At 40.7% G+C, this 26,930-nt stretch overlaps 1 protein-coding gene across 2 annotated transcripts in view; it reads left to right on the top strand.

The window, feature by feature from the left end:
* CLMN (calmin) overlaps positions 1-26,930 on the top strand; it is an 84,637-nt gene that overhangs the window by 45,953 nt on the left and 11,754 nt on the right. For both annotated transcript variants that reach the window (XM_062619884.1, XM_062619883.1), the window contains exons 2-8: positions 13,653-13,714; positions 16,669-16,764; positions 18,026-18,109; positions 20,736-20,828; positions 22,743-22,933; positions 24,794-24,987; positions 25,963-26,045. In XM_062619884.1, the coding sequence (XP_062475868.1) occupies positions 13,653-13,714; positions 16,669-16,764; positions 18,026-18,109; positions 20,736-20,828; positions 22,743-22,933; positions 24,794-24,987; positions 25,963-26,045 (803 nt within the window). The remainder of the gene's footprint in view (positions 1-13,652; positions 13,715-16,668; positions 16,765-18,025; positions 18,110-20,735; positions 20,829-22,742; positions 22,934-24,793; positions 24,988-25,962; positions 26,046-26,930) is intronic.

The raw sequence follows: 26,930 nt of genomic DNA, 5'->3' as shown, positions 1-26,930 counted from the left end.
AGGCATCCCTTCCCATGGCAGGGGGGCTGGAACTAGATGATCTTAAGGTCTTTTCCAGCCCTAACCATTCTGTGATTCTATGATTCTATGTTGTTCATCAGGAGTTGTGATATTGTTAGATGAATCACGAAAATCATGTCATGAATTGCTTATTTTCTAAACATTTGGGCCTGACTGTGTAGTTGTCACCAAAGTATCTGCCTTTGCAGTCAGTATTTGTAGGTTTAATTTCAAGATCCTTTCAAAGCGTGAATGATTCCACTCTTAAAGATGAGAAGCACAGAGATCGTGGAAATTTGCCTAAGGTATGAAAGGGATTCCTTTAGACATCTAAGACTTGGAGCCGTCTCCTCACCATCTTCTACAAAGTACTTTTTTAATAGAGGTCATACACTGGTATCCATGACCTTCCTAACAATATGTTGTAGCCAGGTCTAAATGCCGTTTGGCTTTGAGAGTCCTTTTACGTTTTTTTTATTGATAGCTTAGTTTCGAAGTAGCATCTTTTACTTAAAGACTTATTGTTTCCCTGCTACCATGCAAGAGGCTACAATCAGGTAATTGCATTCCTTTTTTTGTTCTCTCTCTATGAAGAATTCATTGTGTTTCTAATCCTGAGGGGAACTGACCATGTGATCATGTTTTAGTCATGATTACTCAATTCTTTGGTCTGACTTTGCTTGTACCCAGTGTGCTGTGAGTGCTGTGATGAGGTTCATTGCCATGTACACTTCAGACATTGCCAGAGTCCTTGGAATACTTAATAATGTCTTTCCATAACCCCAAAATGACAGACTTTGGGTATCCATGGACTCATGCTCTCAAAACATATGAGTCAGTCAGGTCTCATGTTCTTGAAGAGTTTGATTTGCCTTAGGTAATTTCATACACCTGTAAAGAGTAGAAACTGTTCACAAGAGTTAAACTTCTCACCTTAAAACCAGGCTCTCTAAGCAGTTGCTGAATGGTGTGAGCAAGGCACTGATTGCTGCACAGGACCTTGACCATCCGCAAAAGCTTCTCAGCTTAAAGCACCATGAGAAGATGGAATGGCTCTGACATGGCTGTAATACAGCTCTGTGTTTTAATGGGGTTTTAATAAGACTCTTATGCGCATTTTATCCAAATAGTACTAAACCAGCTTTGTGTAGGTCTAAGCATAGACATGGCATTAGTAAAGAGAACATCTCATCATCCTCTGTCTCCCAAATTCAATATCCATGCTTGTCCTGGCTCAGGTGATCTCAGTGTTGTTAAGGTGTTGCTGACATCAGAGGGTGTGTTGCATGCGGCTTTCCTGGTGCTTTCAGTGTCTTTTCCTATTTTACTGGATTGTTAGCTGAGTTGCTGTAGGGAATTGGAATGTGTAGTCCCAAAGCAGCGGTGTCCTCACTGTCCTGTTCCATTGCTCATCCATCTCACATCATACAGATGAAGAAAAATGGAGGTCAAATAGTGATTTTTTTTTTTTTTTGTTAGAGAGCATGCACATTCCAGCTCCATAAGTACCTGCAGGCCTAAAGAATGTTGTTATATCACCTATTAACCATATCCAGCACATAGCAGCAGTCCTCTGTGCTGAAACTGGCAGGTGTGCCTGTCAGAGGGAGAAAAAGAGACAGAACAGGAGCTGACTGATTAGGCCTCTTCTGACTCCTACGGCAGTAGGAATGCTGTCAGTCCTCATGTTCTGCATTATTCCCATTGCATAACATTCATGATTTGATGTGGGAAATGGAAAAAAAAATGCAAGGAACACACACTAATCAGAATCCTGTCATTCAGGCTTGAGGTGAGAGATGCAAGGCAATGCAAGAGCAATGCAGGGGGGAGAGTGAGCTAATGTGATGGTGTTTACACTTACAAGTGCTCTCAGGCCAAGGGCTGATGCACACTGTTGGCCAGCTCCGCTGCCAAAGCGCTGTTTGGTGCCTTCTCTTGTGCTGACAAACTGTTTGCTAAGGTTCTTAGTGGCAATGTGAAGCTGTACTGGGTTAAAGGGTATGTGAAAGCATGCTTCTGCGTGGTGCAGCTTTGAAGTACCACCAAGCAGGCTGCAGTGGCTGAACGGTTCCTTGTCTTCATCTCCCTAATAGTCTTGGGGAGTGGCCAAAAGCACCAGGAAGCTTGGAAAAAATCATTTTAATTGGCATTAAAAAAAAATAAAAGTAGGGAACTGTTTCAAAGGGCTGTAGAAAGCAGAACCTCTGACAAAAGGTCCTTCTCTTTCCAAAGTGCTTTTATTCCTTTTGTGCTATGGACTATGACATTTGAAGGTCCACCTTTCCTGCAATGTCTGATTACTGTTCTTCTGAATACAAGCTAACATTGCAAATAAAATGGCTTACGTCCCAGTTTGAAGTATATCACTTAAATCCATCTCAGGAGGGATCGTTATGCATGTTGAGCACAGTTCAAAGCAACAAAATGCCTGTTCTTTCCATAAGGGTTTTGTTTTTTTAAGGAAACCCTTGTCTTTTGGAAAGATGCAATGCCATGTGAACACCATTGAGTGTATTAAAAGAAGGGCTTGTTTGCATTATGATTAGTCGTTGAAGTTCTTGGTGCTCCTATTTTTTCCTTTGTAACAGGAGACAGTGCTATGTCTTGTTCCCAAGGATGTGAAAGTCTGATCATAAGGATCACAGAGCTCATCGGGTTGAAGGTACAGTGCAAACACAGGATATAGCTATGTAGTAATGGATTTTTGAGTGAAAGAAGTTTGTTGTGAGTAATGTACATGAGGAATGCCTCTGCTAACTTTTGTTTTTGGAAATGTCCATAAATAACACAAATACTTGCTTTGCACTTTAGTCCAAATTCTTTCATGTTTGCTTTTTCTTCTGGGTGGATATTCAATGTGGGCCATGAAGGATAAAGGGTGAGTTTTCATGGTTCCTGTCATGTTCTTGTTTGAATTTTGGAAGAGAGTTGCAAAAAAATAGAGAAGCAGAAAGGTGGTGGTTGTGCTGGAGGTTACAGGTGAACTATTTAAGGCCACATTGAAGAGGCATGAGAATGTCAGTGTTGAAGATGCATACGGTGTTTACAGCTTATGGTGCTCTGTTCTTTTCATGGCATTGGTTTAATGCCATAAAATGTTCTGAAATGTCTGTGAACGAGATAACCTGTCTACATGTTTCCTTGGGTTTTCATGCTGGCAGATTAGCTGAAATATGCCTTCAGGCATACAGATAAAAATGTGGAGCTGCATCAAGACCTTCAGTCAGTCACTTTGAGGGCTGCATTGCCGCATTCTAGGAGCTTCTTAGAAAGAACTGGGATCCTGAGTCTTACAGCAGGCCTCAGTCCAAGCCTGGTCCAAGACTTATGGTTTCCTGTACTACCTAAAGCAGTGCTCACCAACATGCAGAGGGGACCAGGCTTTCTGCTGTGCTGCCCACGAAGACTGTGTTAGGGTTACTGGGGAGCAGAGTTAGGGTCAGAGTCTCATGGGGGAGGCTACCTGAGTGACTTAGCTGAGCACTCAGAAGCTTGCCATCCTTGATCTGCCTGTACTATCTGCCTGTACTATTCTGTGGCAGCTACCCTTTTCTTAGAAATGTAGGTGTGACTCTCTTGAAGCATACCTACTAGAAGGTCATTTAAGACAAATGACAACTCCTCAAGGATATCTACTGGTCACTGCTAGGTTCTTGCATCTTAAAAAGGACTGTAGTTTCCACTTTTTAGCCATTTTAATCTAATTTAGGCAGCTTACACTCTGCCTTCATCTGTTTTTAAATGGCAATTGCCTTGCTCTGTGGCACAGCACCTTACAGTGTAGCTCCAGTGTCTTAGGTTGTGGGTTTGGTTTTATATTCCTCTCCATCCCTCCAAGAACGGTCTCATGCTCTCTACCTCAGATCACGTGTCTGGCTCACAAGAGACAAAGCTTATTCCTCCAAAGCCACAGGATTTGTGCTAGTTAATGTTAATCTCAAAAAATCTCTCCAGTTTTTTGCTCTTAGAGTTGTACGTATTTCTGTATGTTTCTAATGTTCATCTTGACTACCATGCTCCTCACTCCATTTCATCTGTGCTGCTTAATGCCTTTTATAAGAGACATCAAAGGGATGGATAAGTGGGAGAGAGACAGAACACTGTGATTTTTCACTAGGGAGAGCCATCTGAGGTGACTCCCTTTCTTGAGCAAACCAGAAGGTTTTGGTGGTCCATGCAGTGGGTTACTGTTTTTGGGTTTTAATTCTGTTTTTGAAGTACTGCACATATATAATTAATTTTTACTTCTTAACATCTTCTAGTGCTGGCTTGTGGTGTTCAGAAGCATTTCTTGGTTTGGATAATGTACTGACTAGGTAGTGTCCCCAAGTTGTTTGGGGATAATAGGGGAAGTAGAAGGGAGAAATGCAGAAGCCACAGACACCCCAACAGGCAATTCTTTGTGATTTCATGGCTTCTGCAAGGTAATTCTGTGTTACACATTTGTGATTGCCTTTCCTTACTTGATTGTAGAAAACAAAACTACTGTCTTACAAGTACAAGTTTCCCACAGGTAAAGAAAACTATATGTCTCTGGCAGTTGTCTCCTCAGCCCTTCTGTACCACCCAGTAGTTCTTTGAAGGTCCTGGCTACTAATTGCGAGAGTTCAAATTTTGTGTTAAAGACTGACTCCCGTAAAGATGCTCATGAAGTTGCCCATGACTTCTGTTGGAAGTGAATGTGTTGCTGCTCTCCTGCACCTGTGTTTTCTTCCTTCTACTCACAGATTCAGTTGCAATGGTTTCACATGCATAAAAGTGCAGTTAACCACCAACCTATTAACTGCTGAATATAGCAAGCAGTGGGACTCTGTGCACATGCTAGTTCTCATCTGACTCTGCATGTCAAGAAATAATCCTGACACATAGTGTGGGTTTTGTTGGGCTTCTTTGCTCATCTCAAATTATTCAGGCTTTAGCACTGTTGTCAGAACTGATGTAAAGCAGAATATCCTACTGAATTTCAGCTTTTGATGTCTTAGCAAAATTAACCAGCTAAAAGGACTTTTTTTTTTTTGCTCTTTGGCAGGAAAAAGCCACAAACAATAAGGAATTTTTCACAGTCTAGGCCTTCTAGGTTTGCCACAACAAATAAGGGTAAATGCCGAGTAGTGGAGATGAAACAGACTGGACTTTGTCACTTGCCTTTACTTGGTTGAGGTAGGATGGCTTCTGGAAGATGTTGTTCTATTCTTATTTGAGCACTGAGATCTTCAGTTAGGAGTGATATGTAGACTCTGGTGCAGATATTGGTATAGATAGGGTGCATTCTCCATTTGGGAAGGAAAGGGTTGTGCTAATGCTAGTATAACCATGCTGATGTGAACTTGATTCAAGAGCCATTCTTCTAACTAACAAGAAGATGGGGCCAGTTGGTACTTGTTGAAATGCAGTGGCTATAAATTTGTTAGGTTTAGAAGGGCACTCCTAATTTTATTTTTAAGCAAGTGAAAAGAGTAAAGTCACGTTGATAGAAAAGGTGCAAGGAGAGGCTGAAGTTAAACTTAAGCATTTGAAGCAGAGTCCAGCAATGGCAAGGGTTGGATGTTTTGCCCAGTGCAGAACTGGGGGCCTAAATGCCCCCAAGAAACATCAGCAGTCCCAGGAGGTGAACCATCTGTAGGAGCAGCAAACAGCACTGGAACACATTGAACCCTGGGCTAGGAGCAACAAAAAACTAAGACATTGTAAATATGCATTGCTCCTAGTGGCCATTGCTGGTAATAGGAAATCCTGTTTATTTTCACGTATGGAAGGAGGTATTTTCCTTGCACAGCATGGAATATACCACAAGAGGTAGTGTGCACAGTCTGAAAACCCCTTTCTGGGTCAACACTGAAATCACTTGTTAGATGAATTCCAAACCCATTTAATTTACCCTAATTACTGCTTTGCTGGATCCAGTAACCTTTCCAGTAGACACTGGATGTTTGTTTCATTCAAAGTATTCAGAACAAAATTGTATTTCTTTTTTTTAACATTATCAAATTTAGTTTCATAAGAACATTCCTGGTATGTAAATGAGAAATTTTGTTAATCTGTTCAATAACATTTTCCATGTGTATAAAAAGTAATGAGAACAAATATGTTTGCTTTGTGATTGAAGGGTACAGGAGGGAAATCTACCATCTGCCACTACCAAATTAGTTTTCAAGGGGGAAAAATAAATCCCTCTCATTGGAAGCTATTTTGATCATCTCTAATAGTAATATTTTATGTAGGATTTCTCTTCCAGAGCTCTGTAGAATTTACAAGTAAATTCATCTTTCTGATACATTGGTAAGAGGAACATCTGTCTCAGACATTGTGAGGATTAAAGCATGAAGAGTTTTTCAGAAACCTCATGTTCATCCTGCAATATTTGTTTGGTGTATATAATCCTAATATACCGATTACAGCAGTAAATATTTTGCTATAACCAGACCCTGAATTCCAAAGGAAACCTGTTTAGCTGCAGCTAAATGGAAATGTAATGCTCCTGATCCTGCAATGTTTGTGTTCTGCAGCACCAACTTGAATTTTAAAGAACTTTGAGCCAGTAAGATTCAGCCTCTGCAACTTTGATAGAATGAAAAAGCTTCAAGCTTTCAACACCTGCCATAGGAATTTAATAATGACCCTAATAAATGGGTCAGTTTCAACAAACAATTCACTTAACAACTTCATCTGGAAGGCTTAGAGGCCCCATTTCATGGGAGGTAACTTGAGAGCAGTCTCATGTTATATAGTGTAGTTAATGTTTCCTTTAGAAAACCAGGGTTTTTAAGTTTTAATATTTCATGTGCTCCAAATTACATAAAATTGGCATATGGTACACAACAAAGCCTTCAACCCCTGTATAGCTGAAAAAGAAAATGTGTATTAATCTTCTAAGCTGTTTTGAGGGAAAATACACAATTCCCATATGTATTCCCAAATGTATTTTATGGGCAATCTGGAAAAAATTATTCCCTACACTTTGATTATGCCTTTAAAATTCACACTCCTACAAATATGGAGATTTTCTTGTAAGTACTGAGTTACTGACTGAGCAGTGTAACTGGACTGCACCATATACACAGTATCACACAGTATGCTAGAGATTGGAAGGGACCTCAAAAGATCATCTAGTCCAATCCCCCTGCTGGAGCAGGAACACCTAGATAATGTTACACAGGAATGTGTCCAGGCGGGTTTTGAATGTCTTCAGGGAAGGAGACTCCATAACCTCCCTGGGCAGCCTGTTCCAGTGCTCCGTCACCCTCACTGAGAAGAAGTTTCTTCTCAAGTTTAAGTGGAACCTCTTGTGTTCCAGTTTGTACCCATTACCCCTTGTCCTATCATTGTTTGCCACTGAGTAGAGCCTGGCTCCATCCTCGTGACACTCCCCCTTTATATATTTATATACACTAATAAGGTCACCCCTCAGTCTCCTCTTCTCCAAACTATAGAGACCCAGCTTCCTCAGTCTTTCCTCATAAGGGAGATGCTCCACTCCCTTAATCATCTTAGTTGCCCTGCGCTGGACTCTCTCCAGCAGCTCCCTGTCCTTCTTGAACTGAGGGGCCCAGAACTGGACACAATATTCCAGATGGGGTCTGACCAGGGCAGAGTAGAGGGGAAGGAGGACCTCTCTCGACCTACTAAGCACCTGCCTTCTAATACACTTGAGAGGAAGTCTTTTCCTACATGTTACCTTATGTTGTGAGCTATCTTTTCAGCCTCTTGTGAAACTACATAATAGAAATTAAGTTTCTGAGGGTTCATAGTTCAATTTATTTAATGTAAGTCTGTGTTGAGATGAAACACTACCCTACTTTGCACATTTAATCTTAAACTCTCCGTTTATTTTGCTGTCAGTTACTACCCCAACCCCAGTCTCCCTTTCTTACCACCCCTATTTTTTTTTGCTCATCTCTAATCACCCTTCCCATGTCAGATGTGTTGCTTACATGTGCCCTGTCTTTTGTCTTTGCATCTGAACTTTGTCCCATGTGTTGTGTTTGAACAGTGAAAGGTCTTGTAGACAAGGATCTGTGCTTCCTTACAGCTGTCAGTATTCTGTGCCTACTATCACCCTCCTGTACCTAATGCCTGACTGTTGTAAGTAATGGCATGGCTTGTTGCATATACAATTACTTGCATCTATATGCGCAAAAAAACAAGGTAGAAGGTGCTAGGATTCATGTGTCTCAGCTGTACTATATACAGAAGCTCAGTGAGGCAGATAGTAGTCCAATACCAGCCTCTTTTTTGACACTTGGCTTAGCTTGGCTACTCAAGGCCATAGGTCTGAGTCTATGTAAAAATGCATTAATAAAAAAAAAAATATAAAAAATAATAAACGTTCTCTTTATCTAATGGTATTGCTGGGAGAGCCTTGTCATGATCTGTAAAAACAGCATGTCTGGAAACATACTCTTCAGTGTTTGAGACACAGTAGCACAAGCTTGGAGCAAATGAGCAATTTCAGGTAAAACCATTTTCAAAGCTGTCACTCCGGCTTCCTTCATGAACATAAAGTTTGCAGAGAAAACACTATTCAGACTTGATAGTATGATGAGTAGCAATCAGAAATACTTGGGCTGAGTCACATTGTAGGAACAGCATGAAGCCCAGTTTAAAATCCAGTTCTCGTTTTATTTAGTAGCCTGAGTTTGAGTTGTTCACAAGTAGACTGTTCAATGTGTATTCTTTGAAGACTGATCCGTTGCTTGGCTGTGTGCACCACAGTTTTGGGGTGAGGAAGGTGAAAGGAGAGGGATTTGCATTTCCCAAGACAAATGTCTGAACCATGTTTCATTTTGGAGTTAGGTTCTAGTATTTAAATATCGTACAGTTTCCCATATATATTTTTTTATGTAATAAGAAGTGCCATTTTCTTCTGATCTATGACTTTGGCAGATGCTTGGATACCTCTGGAGCCATACACATTATAAGCTGGTCTTATGGTAGCCTTTGGTTACTGATGAAGTGGATATATGATGATTCTCCTGGCAAGTTTCTGCCTCTGAAGCCAAGGGCAGTCAAAACATCCTATTTCACAGTTAGGTTGCCAACACCACCATTCCTGTCTTTAAAACTTGCTCAATGTTAATGACAGGTGTATCTTGCATCTATAGAGGTTATAACTTGCAGGAGAAACAAGCTGGCTTTTGTGTGTGTTATAAAACCAGTAGTTAGTAAGATGTCTTCAAGGTAAGTTGCAAGTGGGTCTAAAAGCCAGCTTGGCCTGTTGTGAAGGTTTTAATGGCATCTGATGATGATATCCTGGATGAAATGCTAAGAGCTTTGGAAATGAATTCAAGTGAACTTCTGTAATATACATACATGGAAATCAAGCAGTTTTCTGAAGCTACGTAATTACACGCTGACAAGTATTCCACTCACATCAGCTTCTACATTTAATAGTTACTTGATGTGCCCAGCCTCATGGTGATGTGTCTCAGAGGAGTATTCATAACTGGTTCTGCAACAACAGAATAAATAGTATGTAAAAGTAAATCAATATTTGCTATCTCTAATTTGCTGTTGAATGTAAATGCTGTTAGGGGATTGGCTTCTTCTAGGTATTGCAACAGTAGTGACCTTACAGGAGATCTGAAGAAGGAGGAAATGGTATTATCAGTAAATGCCTGAGGAATTTCTAGGCTGGTGGGGAAGGAAATAGTGCCACTGAGGAAAGCACCAGAGCTCTGTTGTCCATTAATGACTTAACCTTGAATTTACCCAAGTGGTTTTTGAACTAGCTTAGTTTTACTCTATAACAAATGAGTCGCCTTTGCCATAAAATTTGACAAACCAGAATATATATCTTTGTAAATATTTCTTTGCAAACTGACTAGGCTGTAGATACTGTGGCTGAGCCAAATTCTGCCAAATTCTGCTTTTAGGTCACAGTTGTGGGCAGAGAACTGTGTGGGTTATACAATAAGCTCATCATCCTACCAGTACACCTTTTGCTTCTCTAGGGGTTCCTTCCCTTCTAAATTAATGCAGCAAATGCCTGTCAGTGCCTTACCTGTGTACTTCGATATAAAGCTGTTCCTTTACAACATCTAAGACCCTACTGTAAAAGCGTGTTGCAGCTGAGCTTATTGCAAGAGTATGGAAGACCCAGCTTCTGTGTGGTGGTCAGAATTTCTCTTCGTAATTTTTCTCTTTTGTCAAGGTCTGAGTTGAGCTCAACCAAAATGGCAGTTCCTAACTGTTTTCTACCTTCCAGGATTACATCTTTGAATCCAACCCTCACAGCAGACATCCTTCTTTTCCAGCATACGATTTGTGTGCAGGCCAGCCATATGGTGTGTGTAATTATTATTTTATAATGGTGTTATTGCTCTCTAGCTGCCCAGTAAACACAGTGCAGTTTCAGTAAACTATATACATAGGCATAGGAACTTTAGACTTGAACGATTTTCTTCATTTTTATACAATAGTATAAAAATGCGAAGGAGAAAAAAAGATTACATTTAATTTATAAGAACTGCATAAAGTTCATATAGTCTCTACAATCGTCTCAAATGAAAAGGTTGTGGAGAAGAGGGGCTGTACTGAAACTGGGAGGTCCACAAAACTGAAGAAGAATAAGTTAAAGGCTGAACCCAGGACAGGCATGTCAGTAAATACCTGTGCTGAACTTTTCCCATTAACTCTACCATTGAGCATATGGCCTGCATTAGGTGTTTGTCTGCTTTAGGGATTTTATAAACACATTTCCTTCTCTTTCCTTTTGCCCATCCAGTTACTATTGCTTTGGATTATTACAGAATCAAATAGTGTCTGTTCTGGAGTCATCATTCTTACTTGAAAGAGGCTGCTTGCTGTAGGAAGGATCACTGGTTGGTGTCAGAAACCTGTGTATATGTGCAAGTTCTTTCCTGAATGAGCCTTTTAGGGATTTTTTTTATTTTCTTTTTTTTTTTTTGGTGTTTGAGCTTCCTGAAGCAGTAATACCAGTTTGGCTCACCCATCTTTTGAGGCATATGTGGAGCTCTAATTTGCATCCATGATAGAATTTCTGCAGCAGAATTAGGAGCCAGTGTGTGCTCAGTTTCATGGATGATCTGTAAATAAACACAGCTCTCTTTTTTATCCTTATTTACCGTGAAAATGAAGGTTGCCGAAGTGACTGGTGAAAAATTTGACTGAAAACCAAAAAGCCAAGGTGCTGATGAAATCAGAAAACATTCATTTTGCTTCAGTGTACCTTCTGTGTTTCCTCTTTGATTCTGGTCAACACTGGGATTCTGTATATCCAGCCCATTTGATAAGGTCCCCCATCCTCCCTGAAGCATGGTGCTGCCCACCTGAGAATTCCTGAGTATTTTCAGACATGCTTAAGAGGTGTCCCTCTTGCCTGCCACTGCTACGCCTGTTCTGTCTTCCCCTTTTCACCAAAACATGCATCTGAACAAAAAGAAGTATATCTGGGAACAGATTTGGCTTAACATTAACCTCCACCCACCCTCAAAAGTTAATTTTAACAGATCAGTTGTGGAAGTTACACCCTAGGTGACACATAGCTGTGGACGTGTGAGTGCTTGGAAAGCCAATTCTGGGGTCAAGGTGTTGAAGGAAGGGAAGCCCAGGAAAGATACGACACATCTCTTAAGTTTATTGTACTTTGAGATTTGTAGGTGGTAAATGCTGTGGGGTTTTTAGAGATATTCTGGAACTCTAATATAACTTACAGTTTCATTTGTAGAGAGCTGTTTCAAATCTGTGCACATTTTTCTAAGATATCTTAAAAGCCAGCAGCAATAATTAGTTTGGCATTTTCCATGTTTTCGAAAGCATTTAAATGGTAATGACTTTTTTTAACCATTCTCACATAAAATTAGGTTTTACAGGAGTAAGAGGACTTAAAAGGCCTGAACAGCCATCAGTGACAGATGTGATTCATGCTGAAAGCTGTCTTCCAAGGCATCAAAATAAGGAAAGCAATTATACATATGATTAGAGACTGCTGACCCTTAAGTTAAAATGATCAAAAGGAACAATATGAAAATGTGATTTACATAAGCTACTACTTAATCTATAATTAGTCTGACCAATAAAAACAAACCAGACTTTTACAGAAAGTGATTTCCCAGTAGATAGGTTAGCTATTTTTGTAGGGCTGAAGAAACACAAAATGATTCTAAAATGTATTTGATACGCTCTTTGAGTAAATTGAAATACAGCATATAACTAGTTTTAGTAGTTTTTGTTCAGAAATTGTCAGATTTCCTTAATTCAAGTGAAATTTGAGAACCACTTGAGAATAATTGTCTCCACAATGAAATATTACTTTGTCAGTTTACTTCATTTATATTAGATATATGGTTTACTTTTTTATATTAGAAGGTAAATGAATGTTGGTCAGTAATATGATTCCCCTTACACTTTTGCTGTAGTTCACTATGGAAATGGATTCAGGAAATCGCAGATGTGATTAAAAACTCTTCAAGAGCTGTTTGTACAGCACCTAGCCTGTAGCACTTCTGGCAAGGAGCAAGCACTCCTCCTCTTACTGCAATATAAGTAAAATGATCCTTCAATGTAGGGACTTGGAATTTTGATTTTAAATGCACTAGTTAGGTGTCCTGGGTTCAGCAGTAGCAGTCATTTTTCTCCTTCTTAGTAGCTGGTGCAGCACTGTGTTTTGACTTTCAGCCTGGGAACAGAGCTGATAACATTGATGTTTTAGTCTGGCCAAGGACTTTGTGAGCCTCATGCTCTGCCAGGGAGGAGGGAAAGCCGGGAGGAAGCAGAGACAGGACACCTGCCCCAACCAGCCAAAGAGGTATTCCATACCACAGCACATCATGCCCAGGATGTAACTGAGAGTTACCTGGAAGGACTAGTTCACTGCTGGGTAGGACTAGGTATCAGTCGGTGCTTGGTTGGGCTGGGGGGGGCGAGTTATTGGTTGGCTGGTGGTGAGATGTCGTATTCTCTTCCCTTGTTATTTCCTTTATCATTATTATCATTGGTGGTAGCAGTAGTGATTTGTGTTATACCTTAGTTACTAAACTGTTCTTATCTCAACCCGTGGGAGTTGCATTCTTTTTGATTCTCCTCTCCGTCCCTCCGGGAGTAGGGGGAGGGCAAGAAGGGGGTGAGTGAGTGAATGAGCTGCCTGACTGGTTTTAAACCACCACATTAGGAGACTGTGAAGATGAGATTTGATGAGGTTTTTCCATTCATAAGAATGAAGACAAAATTGTTGTGTGGCTAATGTGGTCCTGTTCCTTGTGCATACAAGTAAGTACACTGGAATCCATGGCAGCCTGATTGGCATGAGGCATCAAAGCAATAATCCTATAAATGGACATAGAAGGGTCAAGCTGCCTGCTCAGAGGCTAACATCACTGGGGAGCTGTGCACGACATGTAAATATTCACCTCCCAAAAGCTGCAGTGAAGATTGTGAAACTGAAGAGAGATTTCTTCCTACATCCTTTAGAATGCATCTACAAGTGCACAGCTCCTGTCTGGGCAAAGAAATTTTATAAAACACCATAGCTCAACCTTATATTTCCTGATTTGGAATATATTTATTTTATTCACAGGGCTCTCATGAATTCTGACTTCTTTGTGCATCAGTTTTTGAAATTTCCTACAAGGTTTTCCTCTTCAGGAAAATAAAGTGCTGGTTTTTTTTTTTTTTGTTTCTGGTATTTCTAGTGGAACGGGAAAATGTACAGAAGAGGACCTTTACCAGATGGATAAACCTACATTTGGGAAAGGTAAGACTGACAAACAGCCTTGATATTGGGATACAAGGACCAAACCATAGATGTATTGCAGGCCATGTCTTTTAAAGTAGTTTAAATTTGGAAACAAATTTGACTTCTGTGCATATGGGGATGTTTGGAGGAGAATGACGGGAAGCATATTTCTGGTTAAAAAAAAATTGCTTTTGAGGTACAACAAATGCTTGGCTGGCTTTAGTTCACCTCAGGTGCATTTAAGCCCGAGTTTAATGTTGTCATGAGGCTAGAATTTTCCCACAGAACATACTCACATAAAGTCAAATGTGGCTGAGTTTGCTCTGAGGTGATTGTGTTCTTCCATGGACTGGAAGTTCAAACATTGGAGTCATCATGGCCTATGTTTTTCAGAACCTGGCTTCATCCCAGAGCTGCAGATGGGAGCCATTCATTACTTGTCAGTCATGAGGGGAGGAGGGCTGTATGATGGGATCTTTATGTATCCACTTCCACTAGAGAGCTAATTTTTGGACATCATATTTTTAAGATGTGATTGTTTCTTAATCACACCCTCATATGGCTATTAAACCTAATTTACTTTTCTTATTGATAGTAGTGATAACTCTCCTGAGTAGTCTGCCACTTGGAGAACGATTTTCCTGCTGTTGAGGATGGAAAGAGATAAGAAAACATATGTAATATTCCTGAGAGAGAAGTAATGCTTAGTGCAGGATCAAGGAATCAGACCAGCTTCCTAATCTAGAAGAAGTCTTAACTTGAACTGGAGTTTGAAATTCACAGTGCTTCTAGTATCTGTGTCTGAATTCCATAAAGTACAGACTGGGAACGAGTTTGGGCTACAAGCTGACTCTCAGTTTAGCTCCTGTAGTTCTTGGGAAGTGATTGCATTTCAGACATAGTAAAGTAAACGAGTTCTAGAAGAAAGCCATCACATACATAGCTGCTTAAGTTCTCTGTTCTGCAACTGAGTCTTGCTGAAGAAGTAAAGGGATCCTCACTGGAAAGTCGGAATAAGACTAGTAGGAAATGTTTTGACTAGCAGGTGCTCCCAGAGGTCTCTCAGAACAAAGGCGGTGTTACATGATGCCTTTTTGAATCAGGATCTAGGGCTTTATACTAACAGTAATTTTGGAAGTTGTCAGAAAAGGTTGTCAAATATGTGACTGTGGAAAAGGTCTTTGATTTACAGAAGGAATCAGATCCTTAAAAGGCTATAGGGTGCTGTTAATTCTGCCTTGCCAAACATGTGAAGTCTTAGAATCTGAGTGGGCAGGTGAACTGTTTTCTCTGGATTCAACCAAGAAAAGTGCTTCTCTGAAGAAAAAGCAAAAGTCTGCCCCTATATTAAATGTTTTTCCTGGAAGTGGCATAGTAAACATACCCGTGTAAATAACCAAAGCTTTGCTAAAGCTCTCTCTAATTACAGATGATTCTCTGAGGACACCCACTGAGGAAGGTGACCTTTATCCTCAAAGGAGCACTTCTTTCAGAGTGGCTTGTTTATTTTAAAAACAGCAGTGAAGTCTTCTTCTTCTTGTACTTTTTCAGGAAACTTATGGTGTGCTGTGTCCTCTTTTGGAGTAGACAGTCCCATTTGGGTCATCCTTTGATGGCTCTGCTGGTCATGGGATAATTAGGAGTAGACTGCATCTTCTGAGTTCTGGTTGCTCTTAAGTACTGAAAGGATAAAAAAGGTTTGGGTTTGAGGCTTTCAGATAGGTTATTTGATTTTTAAATGAAGGATACTTTGCTTTCTTTCAGTATGGATCATTACTTAGTACTCTTGGCTAGATTAAAGGCTAGTAACAAAAACGTATTGTCCAGTTTTCCAGAAGCAGTGCTTAATTGAACAGTAGTGCATTGCCCAACCAGAGATGAAAAGATTGTGCTCTTTAGGGATATGTAAGTGAGTGACACCTGAAAAGAGCATAATTGCTGCAGTTGGGACTGCTCCTAAGGGCTGAGCTGACTTGGCTGTGTGCCTCATAGCACACACATCATCAGACACCTCAGTGAAGTGAGGAGATAGTTCCCTTCGGAGGAGTCTGCTGAGAAGAGAGAGGCGCAATAGAAGAAGCTGCTATTTAAAGTAGGAAAAGAAATGGGCAGCAACGGAAATGAAAATAGTAGGAAACAGAATGACACCACCAGAAACCTTACAGAGGAGACATTGTGGATTGCAGGCTTATTTCAACATAAAGTGGGATTTGCTTCTTCTGGACTTGTTGTAGTTTGAGGGATCAGCACCCAACCCTTGGGTGGTCACTTCCTAGGCAGACTATTTAGGGTGAGACTCTGTTATGGGAAATCTGGAATAAGTCTTCGTCTTATCTCAATTACATGAATACTGTACCTCAGTTCTAACTCTGACATTCCTAGGCCAGAATTGCCACTGATACGAAGAACAGAGCACCTCCCATATGAAGACAGGCTGATAAAGTTGGGGCTGTTCAGCCTGGAGAAGAGAAGGCTGCGTGGAGACCTCATAGCAGCCTTCCAGTATCTGAAGGGGGGCTATAGGGGCTCCGGAGAGGGATTCTTCATCAGGGCTTGTAGTGACAGGACAAGGGATAATGGGTTTAAACTTAAACAGGAGAAGTTTAGGTTCGATATAAGGAAGAAGTTCTTCACTGTGAGGGTGGTGAGGCACTGGAACAGATTGCACGGTGAAGGTTCCATCCCTGGCAGTGTTCAAGGCTAGGTTGGACGGAGCTTTGGGCAACATGGTATAGTGTGAGGTGTCCCTGCCCATGGCCTAGGGGTTGGAAGTAGATGATCTTACAGTCCTTTCCAACCTTAACCATTCTGTGGTTCTGTAGTCAGCCCTTTCTTCCTGCAGGCTAAGTTTTACTCCTAGTATCTCAGTCTTGTAAAATTTTCCTTCTTACTCTCTGAAATCATAGTGACTTATCAAGCAATACTGCTTTAAAGGCTACCTGTTTGTTGTTTTTTTTTTATTTTCTACACAGTGCAAGCCTCCTCTGAAGGTGAAAGACTTGTTTGTTGATATACAAGATGGCAAAATCTTGATGGCACTACTGGAAGTCCTGTCAGGACAAAAGCTGGTATGTATACGTTAATGCTCACATATTCCATTTGGAGATCACCCAAGTCATGTTACCAAGAAAGGATATATTTGGTGTATTGTTTTTTTTAATGAATTCTGTTTCTGTGTTGCCTGATATGCGCTTAATAGGTCTGCTGATGCTCGATGTAGTTGTGCGTTTAGTTCTGGTGTCCTGGCTAAGACTTCATTAGTCTTACTGATAGGGTATATATCAGAAGAGCAAAGCTTCACTTACCAGAATCTTTTTCCCTCCTCCTTTCTTTGCAAGAGCTGTAGAAAGTTGTACATAGCAGAAGTGGAAACACCCAGTACAAATATAAATGACCAGCTAGACTTAACATAATGTTTTCTTTCTCCATCAGTCCTGTCAGCAAGTACTCTCTTCTGTGTCGGTATCACACTTGGATAAGAGGAAACCTGTTCTGCAGCTGTCTCACCACTGCAGATGCACTCAGACGATGATGATCTACAGTGACTGAGCCATCTGCATACTGCAGCATGAATGGCCTCTGCGGTCACACATTCACAACTGCTTGTTTTGTAATACACTTGCAGTTTTGGGGAGCAGTAGTAGAAGCTTCACTGTCTTTGTGTGCATTCACAGAGGTTGCATTGAAAGCCAGGCTGGAAAGGAATTGAAGGGGGTGACACCTCATGGTAAACCTGAGGCTGTGCCCAGCAGGTCAGGGAGGAGGGCAAGGCAGGAGGTAAGGTCAGCTGGCTGGACTTGTTGCACTGGCAGTTAGGTGTTCCTGCACACATGTGATGGAAACTGTGCTAAAGTGGAACTGCAGGGAGACAGGCATGCAACAAATCTGTTTCATTTCTGCCAAAGTGAAGGTATCTGCCTCCCACCTGCCTGTGCCTGCAGTGAAAGCTGCTCACGCTTCCTAATTAGGATCATGCAATTCAGTTCAATTTAAGAAAAAAAGATAAATCCATTATTATGTATTTTCAGGTAAATTTGATCCTGTGACTGAACATAGTTGGGGCATGATTACATAAATAATCAATGTGGCAGGTTGAAGAGAGGGATAACATCTGGAAAGCAGGAAAGCTGGTTGCTAACCCTGTTTTGCTACAGGAAGGGCAGATCATGTAGTTGAAGCACTTTACTGATCAGCAAAGATGACAGTAATTTTACAGAGGTAGGTTACCTTAGTCTTATTTTGGCTCTGTGTCAATAGTTTCTAAGCTTCATATGACATGGTGAATAATTCTACTGTTTTTACAAACAGTGTGCCTTTTATTTTTTCTAGATGCATGAATACAAATCTTCAAGCCATCGCATTTTTCGTTTGAACAACATAGCCAAAGCACTGAAGTTCTTGGAGGATAGTAATGTGAGTATATCCAAAGGTCTTAATATTTTCTCTCCATGTATGTTGCAAATTATATTGAAATTGTAATTAATCTGATGTGCCGCATGTATGTAAGAGGAATGTACCACTTAAAGGCACTATGACTTACCTTAGCAGCAAGGCTGAAAAGCACATAAAAATGCACAGCGAGAACACCTACAGAGTCTAAAACAAGGATTATTTCTTCATTTTATAATGTAAATGTTCAACAGGATTAAAGGATCAGGAATCCGATATTAAAAGGAATTAAAAAGAAATGCAAGTAATTCTTATGAACTGGGTCTTAGTGGCATTGCTTCAGTTCCGCTGAAGGTAGATGACTTGGTCAGTAATATTTACAGTATTACAAATCATGTATTTATCTGGCAAACTCCTGCAGCAGCTGATCATGAGTCAAAGGCAGGAAAAAAATAAATCTGAGAACATGACATAAAAGTATAATTCCAGGAATCAAAACCTTATAAGGATACAACTTCCTTTGTAGTCAGTGTGGTATTATTGCAACATCACTTTCTATTGTAAGTGACCAAGCAAGATGAGAGCCTGTAGCTTGAAATTATTCATACTTTTTTATTTGTTTATTTCTTTCTTTATTATTTCTCCCATTAGGGCTTTATTCCAAAGCCCTGTGGATGTGGCTCGTATTTTGAAAAATTCCTGCTCTTGAAAAATGTGAGAAGCAATGGAGGCAAGAGAAATCCTAGCCATGTAACAACTCATATATATGGTATACCTAGGTCTTTCAGAAGGAGAAAACAATTATTAGACTACGTCCTATAAAGGACTGCAGTAGGGTTTGAACTTTATGGGTGAGGAAAAATCCAGTGTGTGCTTATGGGCAAAACCCTGCCTTGCGTGAAATGCCACGACAGCAACTGATGTAACTTTGCTGCTTCCCTGCAATGAGCTTAGCTCTTGCTCCAGAGATTGTGGCGCCAAGCTAGTCATGCAGGACAGTCACTGAGAACCCTCTGTGGGAATGAGCATGATGTGAGGTTCTTAGTGGATCTCTTACAACCTCATGGATGTGGGAGGTTTAACCTCCTTTGCCTTTTTCCCCAGGCGATGATGTGAAAGGTTAAGAAGTTGTCCAGTAACTTGCAGGTATTCCAGTCTCCTTTTTGAAACTCCATCAGTAGGGGCTGATCTGGCCCCTCAATGTGTATGTCTATGTGTCCTGCTATAGAACTGCTGAGAAATATTTCACATTTTCACATATTTCTTAACAGTTTCCCAGTTGATGCTTTCTACCCAAATGCAGCTCAGTCCCACTGGCAGATGGCATATTTTTCTCTTGGTTGATATCAGCACATTACAGAGCTGCAGCTGGAGCATGTCTGGTTGTCAGGACCTCACTACAGGACAACCTAGAACCAAAATGAGCAAGGCCAGGCCTTGCTCCAGGAGAAGCCTTAGACACAGGCAGCCTTTTAATTAGTAGTGCTAAAACACCTACTTTTCTATGGATTTCTTGTTTCCTTAAGGGCAGGCATCCAGTATCTTGTAGCCAGGTATCTCTACTGAGCTGGGTGACAAACGTAAGCAGCAGTGAGAGGACAGAGCTGACACTGAGAGCAGTCTAATGATAAGTACCACTCACTCACCATTTTGAAGAAACTGCTATTCAGACGTACTAGGTCTTAAAGGTTTTCCCATGCCAAATACCTTGGAGCTAGCAAGAAATCTGAGCCTTGAAACATGACAGCTAGAGGTGTCTTCTTGCTAAGATTGAAAACTGTTGTGCAAACCATGAGATAAAAGTTATTTTGCTTTCCTGTTTTCAGTTTAACCAAGCCAATTAGTGAAAGTGTTGCCAAAATGCCTTGGTTGCCAAGAGCTTCAGGGTTAGATATTAAACCATAGTGGGTGGAACTCATCAGCGGACGCTTCTGTAGAACCAGGGCAGCAGGGTAAAGCAATGCTAAGTGATTCTTCATGCACAGGATTTCTCAGTGATAAATGAGCTGTATGCTGGGCTTTAACTCTGTCTGGGTGCCATGTGTAGTATGGACGGCTTCCTTGCTTCCTCCTTCCTCCATGACCTTTGCCAAAACCAAGTCTGTGTTGTCAAAGAGAATAACATCCTGGTGTTATCAGGTGAAAGAAACCACAGTGTGGGAAAGTCTAGAGTTTGCTTGGATTAGGCAACTCTATCCTTTGCTAACTGATTTAATCAGAACTCTGTGACAAGCTATGTGAGGTGAGATAAGCAAGGAGAAGGGGGATGCATAGCAAAACAGAAGTAAGCAGATCTTATTACGACTTTATTTCTGTATGAGAAGTGACTCTACTTTTTAAGAATAGGATCCCCTGGAGGCGGCACCATCTTGTTCAATTTTTATAAGAAGGAAATGCATTTGTGGTTCTCAGGGTGCAGAATTGGGCTCATTTTTGTTCTGCAGACTCTGCTGGGGGCTTGAGATAGGAGTTCCATGAGCAGGGCGTTTGTGATCAGGGCAAATTACCACTAACGTAAGATTTCAGAATTGGTTTTTGGCTGGTCAGTCAGTGGCAGAAGTGTTCTGGACATGCCCAGAAGTCTGGGTGCACTTTTTGCATTTACCTTGCTTCTTTGAATTTGGCTCTGAATTTATGATCTCTTCTACAGGTAAAGCTTGTTAGTATTGATGCAGCAGAAATAGCAGATGGAAATTCCTCTCTGGTTCTTGGACTAATATGGAATATAATCTTGTTTTTTCAGGTAATGCAACTTGAATACTCTAATCATGCGTCAACAATCTTCCTAATATCAATCTATTCCAGCTGAACACTGCTTTTCAAATTTATTTTTCATCCTAAAGAACATAATTAAACATGTCAAACCTGAGCTTTTGCCTCCTAATTTTATACCTGCAGCTGTTTCATTTTACTTCATTTGAACTATTTTGGTGTAAATAGGAAACAATTTAAGCCTTTGTTTCACTTGGACCAGAATTAGAGCTTCAGATTACCACTTTCCCTTCTCTCCTGCGCTTTGTCAGGGTTCTGTTCCAGATTCCCTGGATCTGAACCAATGTCTTGGGTTTGGTTCCAGGTCACAGTTTATTTTCAATAACCTTTTCTAGATTTGGTACAATGTGGTGGGAAATTCCGTGTAGAATCACTGATCTCTGGAGGCTTACTCAACATGGCAAAAATTTGAAACTGATGTATGATACGGAGAAAACTCCAGGAACAAACTTGCCAACAAAGTTTTCAAGCTGACAAGCAGGTATTCTTTATTGCAGCGCCGGGAGACATGGGGGATAGCTCCTCCTAATGTGTGTCTCCCCACTGCCACACAAGCCATCCGCTGGGCATACATACATATTCATGAGGCTACGTATGGATTACATAATTTTCCAGAAAGTTCCCCGCATGCGTACAGAATTGTGGTGGTGGTCTCTGAGGGTCGTTTACTTCTTCCAACAATCTTCATCACTTCTGGCAGCCTTTGAAGCATGTGCAGTAGATGCTCATACCAGTTTAATTGGTTCCTTAGCGCCAGAGACATAATAATCCTCCTATCCTCCTACTTATCAGTTAGTTTAACTGTAGCCCATCCTGGACACCTGCGTTTCCCAGAAACTCCTTATCCCTGTGTCCTGTTCTTCTAGACTGTTTTTCTTAAACTATGTCACAACTATAATGATTTATCTTGCGAGAATTCTCAGTATGTTCTCTAGCTGTACTCTATTTTTTTCTCTATGTATCATGCACCTCAGTAATTTTCCATTGCTACTGTTACAAAGCCATCAAACTTAACATTACTTAAATCTAATTCTAAAGGTTTCTATATTCCATTTTGTGATTTTGTGCCCCCTTGTTTCATGTCGAAGACCAAATGAAAGATCTTGAAGGGCCTGGAATTGATAAAACTGATTTGAGCTTGAAAATTGATTTAGCCCCAGGCTTAGATTAAAACTGGTCTATAATCTACATGTATTTTGAAAATTACCTTCTAGATAATACTAAATTGTAATGAACAGAGAGAGATGGTGGAAGGGTTCTGCAACTCTTGTAAGGCAGTGAGGCTTTTCATTCTCTTTCATTTAAAAAATGGCAATAGTTTAAAAATTTATCTCAAAGTTGCACTGGGGTTTCTCTCCCTAGCTGAGCTCCTCAGGCTGAACAGTGCTGCACAGCACCAGTTTGGCCAGACGGAGTCACAGGCAGGGATGCTGTGATCAGAATCTGCTGTGTCAGCAGCAGAGGGCACGAGGGACCTAAGAGCAGCAGAGTTGATAATTTGGAATCAAATGTCAATGCTGACCAAGGACAGGAGTGCTGCTGCAGGTCACCATTTCCTAACTAAAAATATTTCAATCAAGCAAGACCTGTGGAGAGAACAATTTCAGTTAAATATTTTTGTCAAGGACATTGTCTCTGTGCTTTTTAATGCAAGTTCGCTCAGTTCAGCCTGCACTGGTACTTTGCCCTTTCTGTTTCCTGGGGTGGGCAGCTGGGCTGCTGCTGGCTGTCACGCCTGTGCGATGCAAGTTGGGCAGGTCTATAACTACCTCTTAAAATTCAGTTATGTCACTGTCATCTTTAAAGTTTTCATGAGAACAAGCACCGAGTTCTCTATGCAGCCACTGTTAAACAAGAACAATGTGTGTTTTGCCTTTTATTGCAGATTAAGGAGCTGACAGGCAACCTCAACAGGAACTCCTCCTCCTCCAGCCTGTCCTCTGGGCCCAGTGGTCCAGAGTCAGACACATCCCACCCCAGCACTCCTAGCGTGGAGAGAAACATGTTCATTACAGTGAAGGATCAGCGGAAAGCCATCAGAGCCCTTTTAATCTGGGTACAGAGGAAAACCAGAAAGTAAGCTAACAAACCCATGTGCAAAATCCTGTTTTGCCACCTGCCGTCTTGAAGCTGAATCTTTCTTCTCTTTCCTTTCTCTTCCTTCTCTCTTTTCCCCGTGTGTGTGTTACTGTGCACGGTGGCTTCTTCTGCTTTCTAAGTTTGGAGGTGCAGGGTCTCTGCAGGGGGGTATTACTGCTATTACCATCTGACAGCAGCCATCTGACCCTGAAGCTGTGTGCGCTGCTGGCTTAATGATTTGAGCGTTAAATGTTAACTTGCACGACTCTGCTTGGCACTGTTTAAAACAGGATCGTTCCCTCCTCCTCCTGCTCCCTGGCTTTCCTGCAGTCTTTTTGATATCTTTCACTAAGTAAAGGGTAGGCACAAACAAGGGGTGAACTGAAAAAACAAGTATATTGAAAGGTTTCAGCAACAGCCTTTTAAATTAAGTGGCAGACCCAAGGCAGCCTCTTGTGTGCTGCAGAGTGCCTTGAAGGACAGAGTCGCTATTAAAGTCGCTCTTTCCTCAGAATTAGAGAGGGGAAGGGGGTGAATCTTGAGTCGCTTCTCATGAACATGTAATATTTGGATCCATTTCCATCGCTCAACCTATCTCTCTATAATAAAAAGGCAGTTCTTTCACCAAAGCATTTTGTATAGTAATACTTTAACCTGGCAGCATTAGATTAAAAAACATTAATGTAAGATGTCTAGCACACGTGTAAATGCCTAGAATGTATTTTATATGTATTGTTATTGGGGGCGACGACTGCCAGAAAGTATTAGAGAGGGCATGGGTCAAACTTACTTGTAAGTTGGATAGCTGAACATTTGGCATTTTTGTCTGTTCATGGATTTTTACGTCCAAATCTGTCTATGAACACAAATGTTCTGTGTCTAGTATTGAAAATACAAATCTACATTTTAAATACTTGGTCCTGCAGGTCACATAATCCCTTGGTTATCTTCAGTGAAGCTAAGGGTGCTTGTTGTGCAAATAAATCTGTCCCATCAAGATCCGTAGTTCACTGCTGCCAGTGCAGACCATAAAGAAACCACAGGTTTAGTCCCAAAATAATGCTGATACTGTCATTAACAAGGAGGTGGTACAAGGAGAGTGAGGACGAAATAAGTAAAGGCCATAGGCTTTTCAGTTCAGACAAAGAGTACAAATTGAAAACATAGGAGAAAATTGTTCTTGCAACTTCACTATTAAAAGGTCTGCATAAGTTGAAAAACTCTTCTGGAGGCTACTTGTAGTTCCAGACAAACCAAGTTCACCATCATTATAATCCTGCTATGCAGTGATCTGTGCAGAAGTTTCTGTTCTGCGGCTGTACTTCATTGCAAGTTTGACAGTTGTTTTTTCCTCCAAAACTTTGAGCATCTAACACACTCGTGGTTTCTACATATACTGACACCATTTGCATTTGGCAAAGCAGAGTTTGCTGCTGTAGAAGGCCAAGTACACAAGAATGTGAATCATTCATGCTTATGTTTTTAAGTATTTAAGTATTGGCAGTCTTCCCAAGCTATGGTATTAAAATGCTGGAGAGCAACAGAAACAGGAATCACATAGACATTTGGTTTTGTGAAAGTTAAATGTGGTTGCTGAGTTCTTGAGGGCTTTGTATTTACTAGCTGTTTCCTACAGGCAGGTTGATGTCAGCTGTTGGCCACGTTGATCCAGTTTGTGAATCCGTGTGTTTTATGATGGTATTTTGTGTGTTTCAAAATCCAAAAAGATCTCAGATGTGACTAGTGCAACTTCAGCAACCTTAATTCTAACCTTCAGGAGGCTTTGAAAATGATGATGCCTTTTCTTTGGATTTCGTAACACAACCATCCATGTGAACCGTGTGTAATTCTGTTTAGGTATGGTGTTGCAGTTCAGGACTTTACAAGCAGTTGGAGGAGTGGTCTTGCTTTCTTAGCTGTCATAAAAGCAATAGACTGTACTTTGGTAGACATGAAGCAAGCACTGGAGAAATCAGCTCGAGAAAACCTGGAGGATGCTTTCATCATAGCACAAAACAAGCTGGGTGTTCCTCGGCTCCTAGAACCAGAAGGTAAAATGCCTACATCAACCTTGTTGGGTAACATTCAAGCTATAATGAATTCATGAATATTGTGTTGTGATACCTACCAAAAACCTCCCAGTGATTAGGCTGTTGACATGATCAGTGTGTTAGGCTGATTGATAAGAAAAATAAAAAAGAATTGGTACTGGCTTGTAGTTGCATGCTTCCAGTCATGTTTGTAAACTACTTGGGAGCAGAGATCTTGCTACAGTTTTAGTTGGGTATGGTGGTCTTGGTTAATGTTTAGATGCTATGTGACATCTGCATTACTAGTGGACATTAATCCCCACCCTGTTGTGCTGAGAGGTGTCTCAATACATGAGCACTGTTTTGTAAGACCTACAGTCTGCAGACATTAAACGTCACTCCAGGATGAAGGGTATCAGTCTGCCATACCAGGAAAATGGGTAGATACCTATTCAGATGTGTTTTCATCTCCTGATTTTTCCTTTACAATGCATACACACACACACATATATATATGTAAATATATGTGTGCGTATATGTATATAAATGAAGCTTCTTGCAGTGTTTTTTACTGAACTGTACTAGACAGGTATTAGGCCTTGCTTTTATGACTGAAAGCAAAGATTGGTTATGTGTGCTTTCATGGGTCACCTGTAAGGCGACTGGGCCATCCTGCTAAAAATAAACCTCTGTGCTGTCACTCAACAAGATCACTGTCTAGTGACAACAACATAAATGACAGTATGAAGATGGATGAAAAGGGACCCTGATCAGGGTTTGGTACGTGTTTGGAAGCAGGAAAAAATTGGTAAGAGTAAGACATTGAGAACTCTTTCGAGTACCATCAACAGTGAAAAGTACTTCTTTTATCTGTCAGAAAAGTGTTTGTAACTGTTTCTTTCATCATGAAGGCAGGATAAATGTCTGATGATCTCTTCCTCTGCAAGAATGTTTTAGAGCCATGTGTGCTTAAGCACCTTGTGTCTGTCTCCATAGATATTATGGTGGAATCACCCGATGAACAGTCAGTTGTGACGTATGTGGCGCAGTTTCTGGAACACCTCCCGGAGCTGGAAGCGGTATGTGTTTATTCCTACATCATGCCATTTTTTTTAATTTGCTTTGGTGTACTTAATAAAGTCAGATATTGCTGTATTTATCTTCTAGGTTTCTATTTAAAATAAACCACAAACTCAGGTTTAATTTTTCACAATTTTGTTAAATCCAGTCAAATGGCCTTTCATTGGTGATTGCTAAAATGCTTTATGTCGAATTGTGCTTTTAAACATTTACATGCAATTATAACTTTCAGAAGTTAAACCTGGTTACATAGGGTTCTGCTATTTTGCTGTATTAGTCTTAAATAAGGCTGAATTTTATCCCTTCATCTATGATGATTCATTGGACTTTGAATTTCATTTAGACTTCTAGCTTCTCAAGTTTGAGGACCACAATCAATCTGAATTTATCCAATATCAGAGACAAGATACCAGAGGCTGGATCTTGTCAGTGCAGCAGTCAAAGCCCTCACTGTTAGCATGAAATACATTGCAGCTTAAAGGGCCAGGACTTCAATGCAGACTTTATCAGAAACAAAGAACTGAGTAGTAAGTAGGGGCTGACAGTGTCAGGGATTGACAAAGGTCTTTTGGAGAAACAGAGGGTAAATTTACAAAAGAATTAAGGGATAGGAGACAGATAATGCAAATTAAAATGGGAAGTCCCAGGAACTGGGGAAAAGGTCTGCATAAGTTGAAAAACTCTTCTGGAGGCTACTTGTAGTTCCAGACAAACCAAGTTCAACATAGTCTTTTTGGTTTGAAAGGATCCCTAAGGGACTCAATGTCCTTCTACTATCTGGGTAAGTTTGTTGCTAGAGTATATGCACATAAATGATTGCTCCTGCATGAAAGGCATTTCCTCTCCTTTCTTGACTGAAGGTTCCAGTTGGTATGAATTTTGTA

Source organism: Pezoporus occidentalis, unplaced genomic scaffold, assembly GCF_034315485.1.
Source record: "Pezoporus occidentalis ecotype Australia unplaced genomic scaffold, CSIRO_AGI_Poc_V1 ctg215, whole genome shotgun sequence".
NCBI classification, from domain to species: domain Eukaryota; kingdom Metazoa; phylum Chordata; class Aves; order Psittaciformes; family Psittacidae; genus Pezoporus; species Pezoporus occidentalis.
Note: the sequence above shows the minus strand (reverse complement) of the source record. Positions and strands in the feature narration are given on the sequence as shown.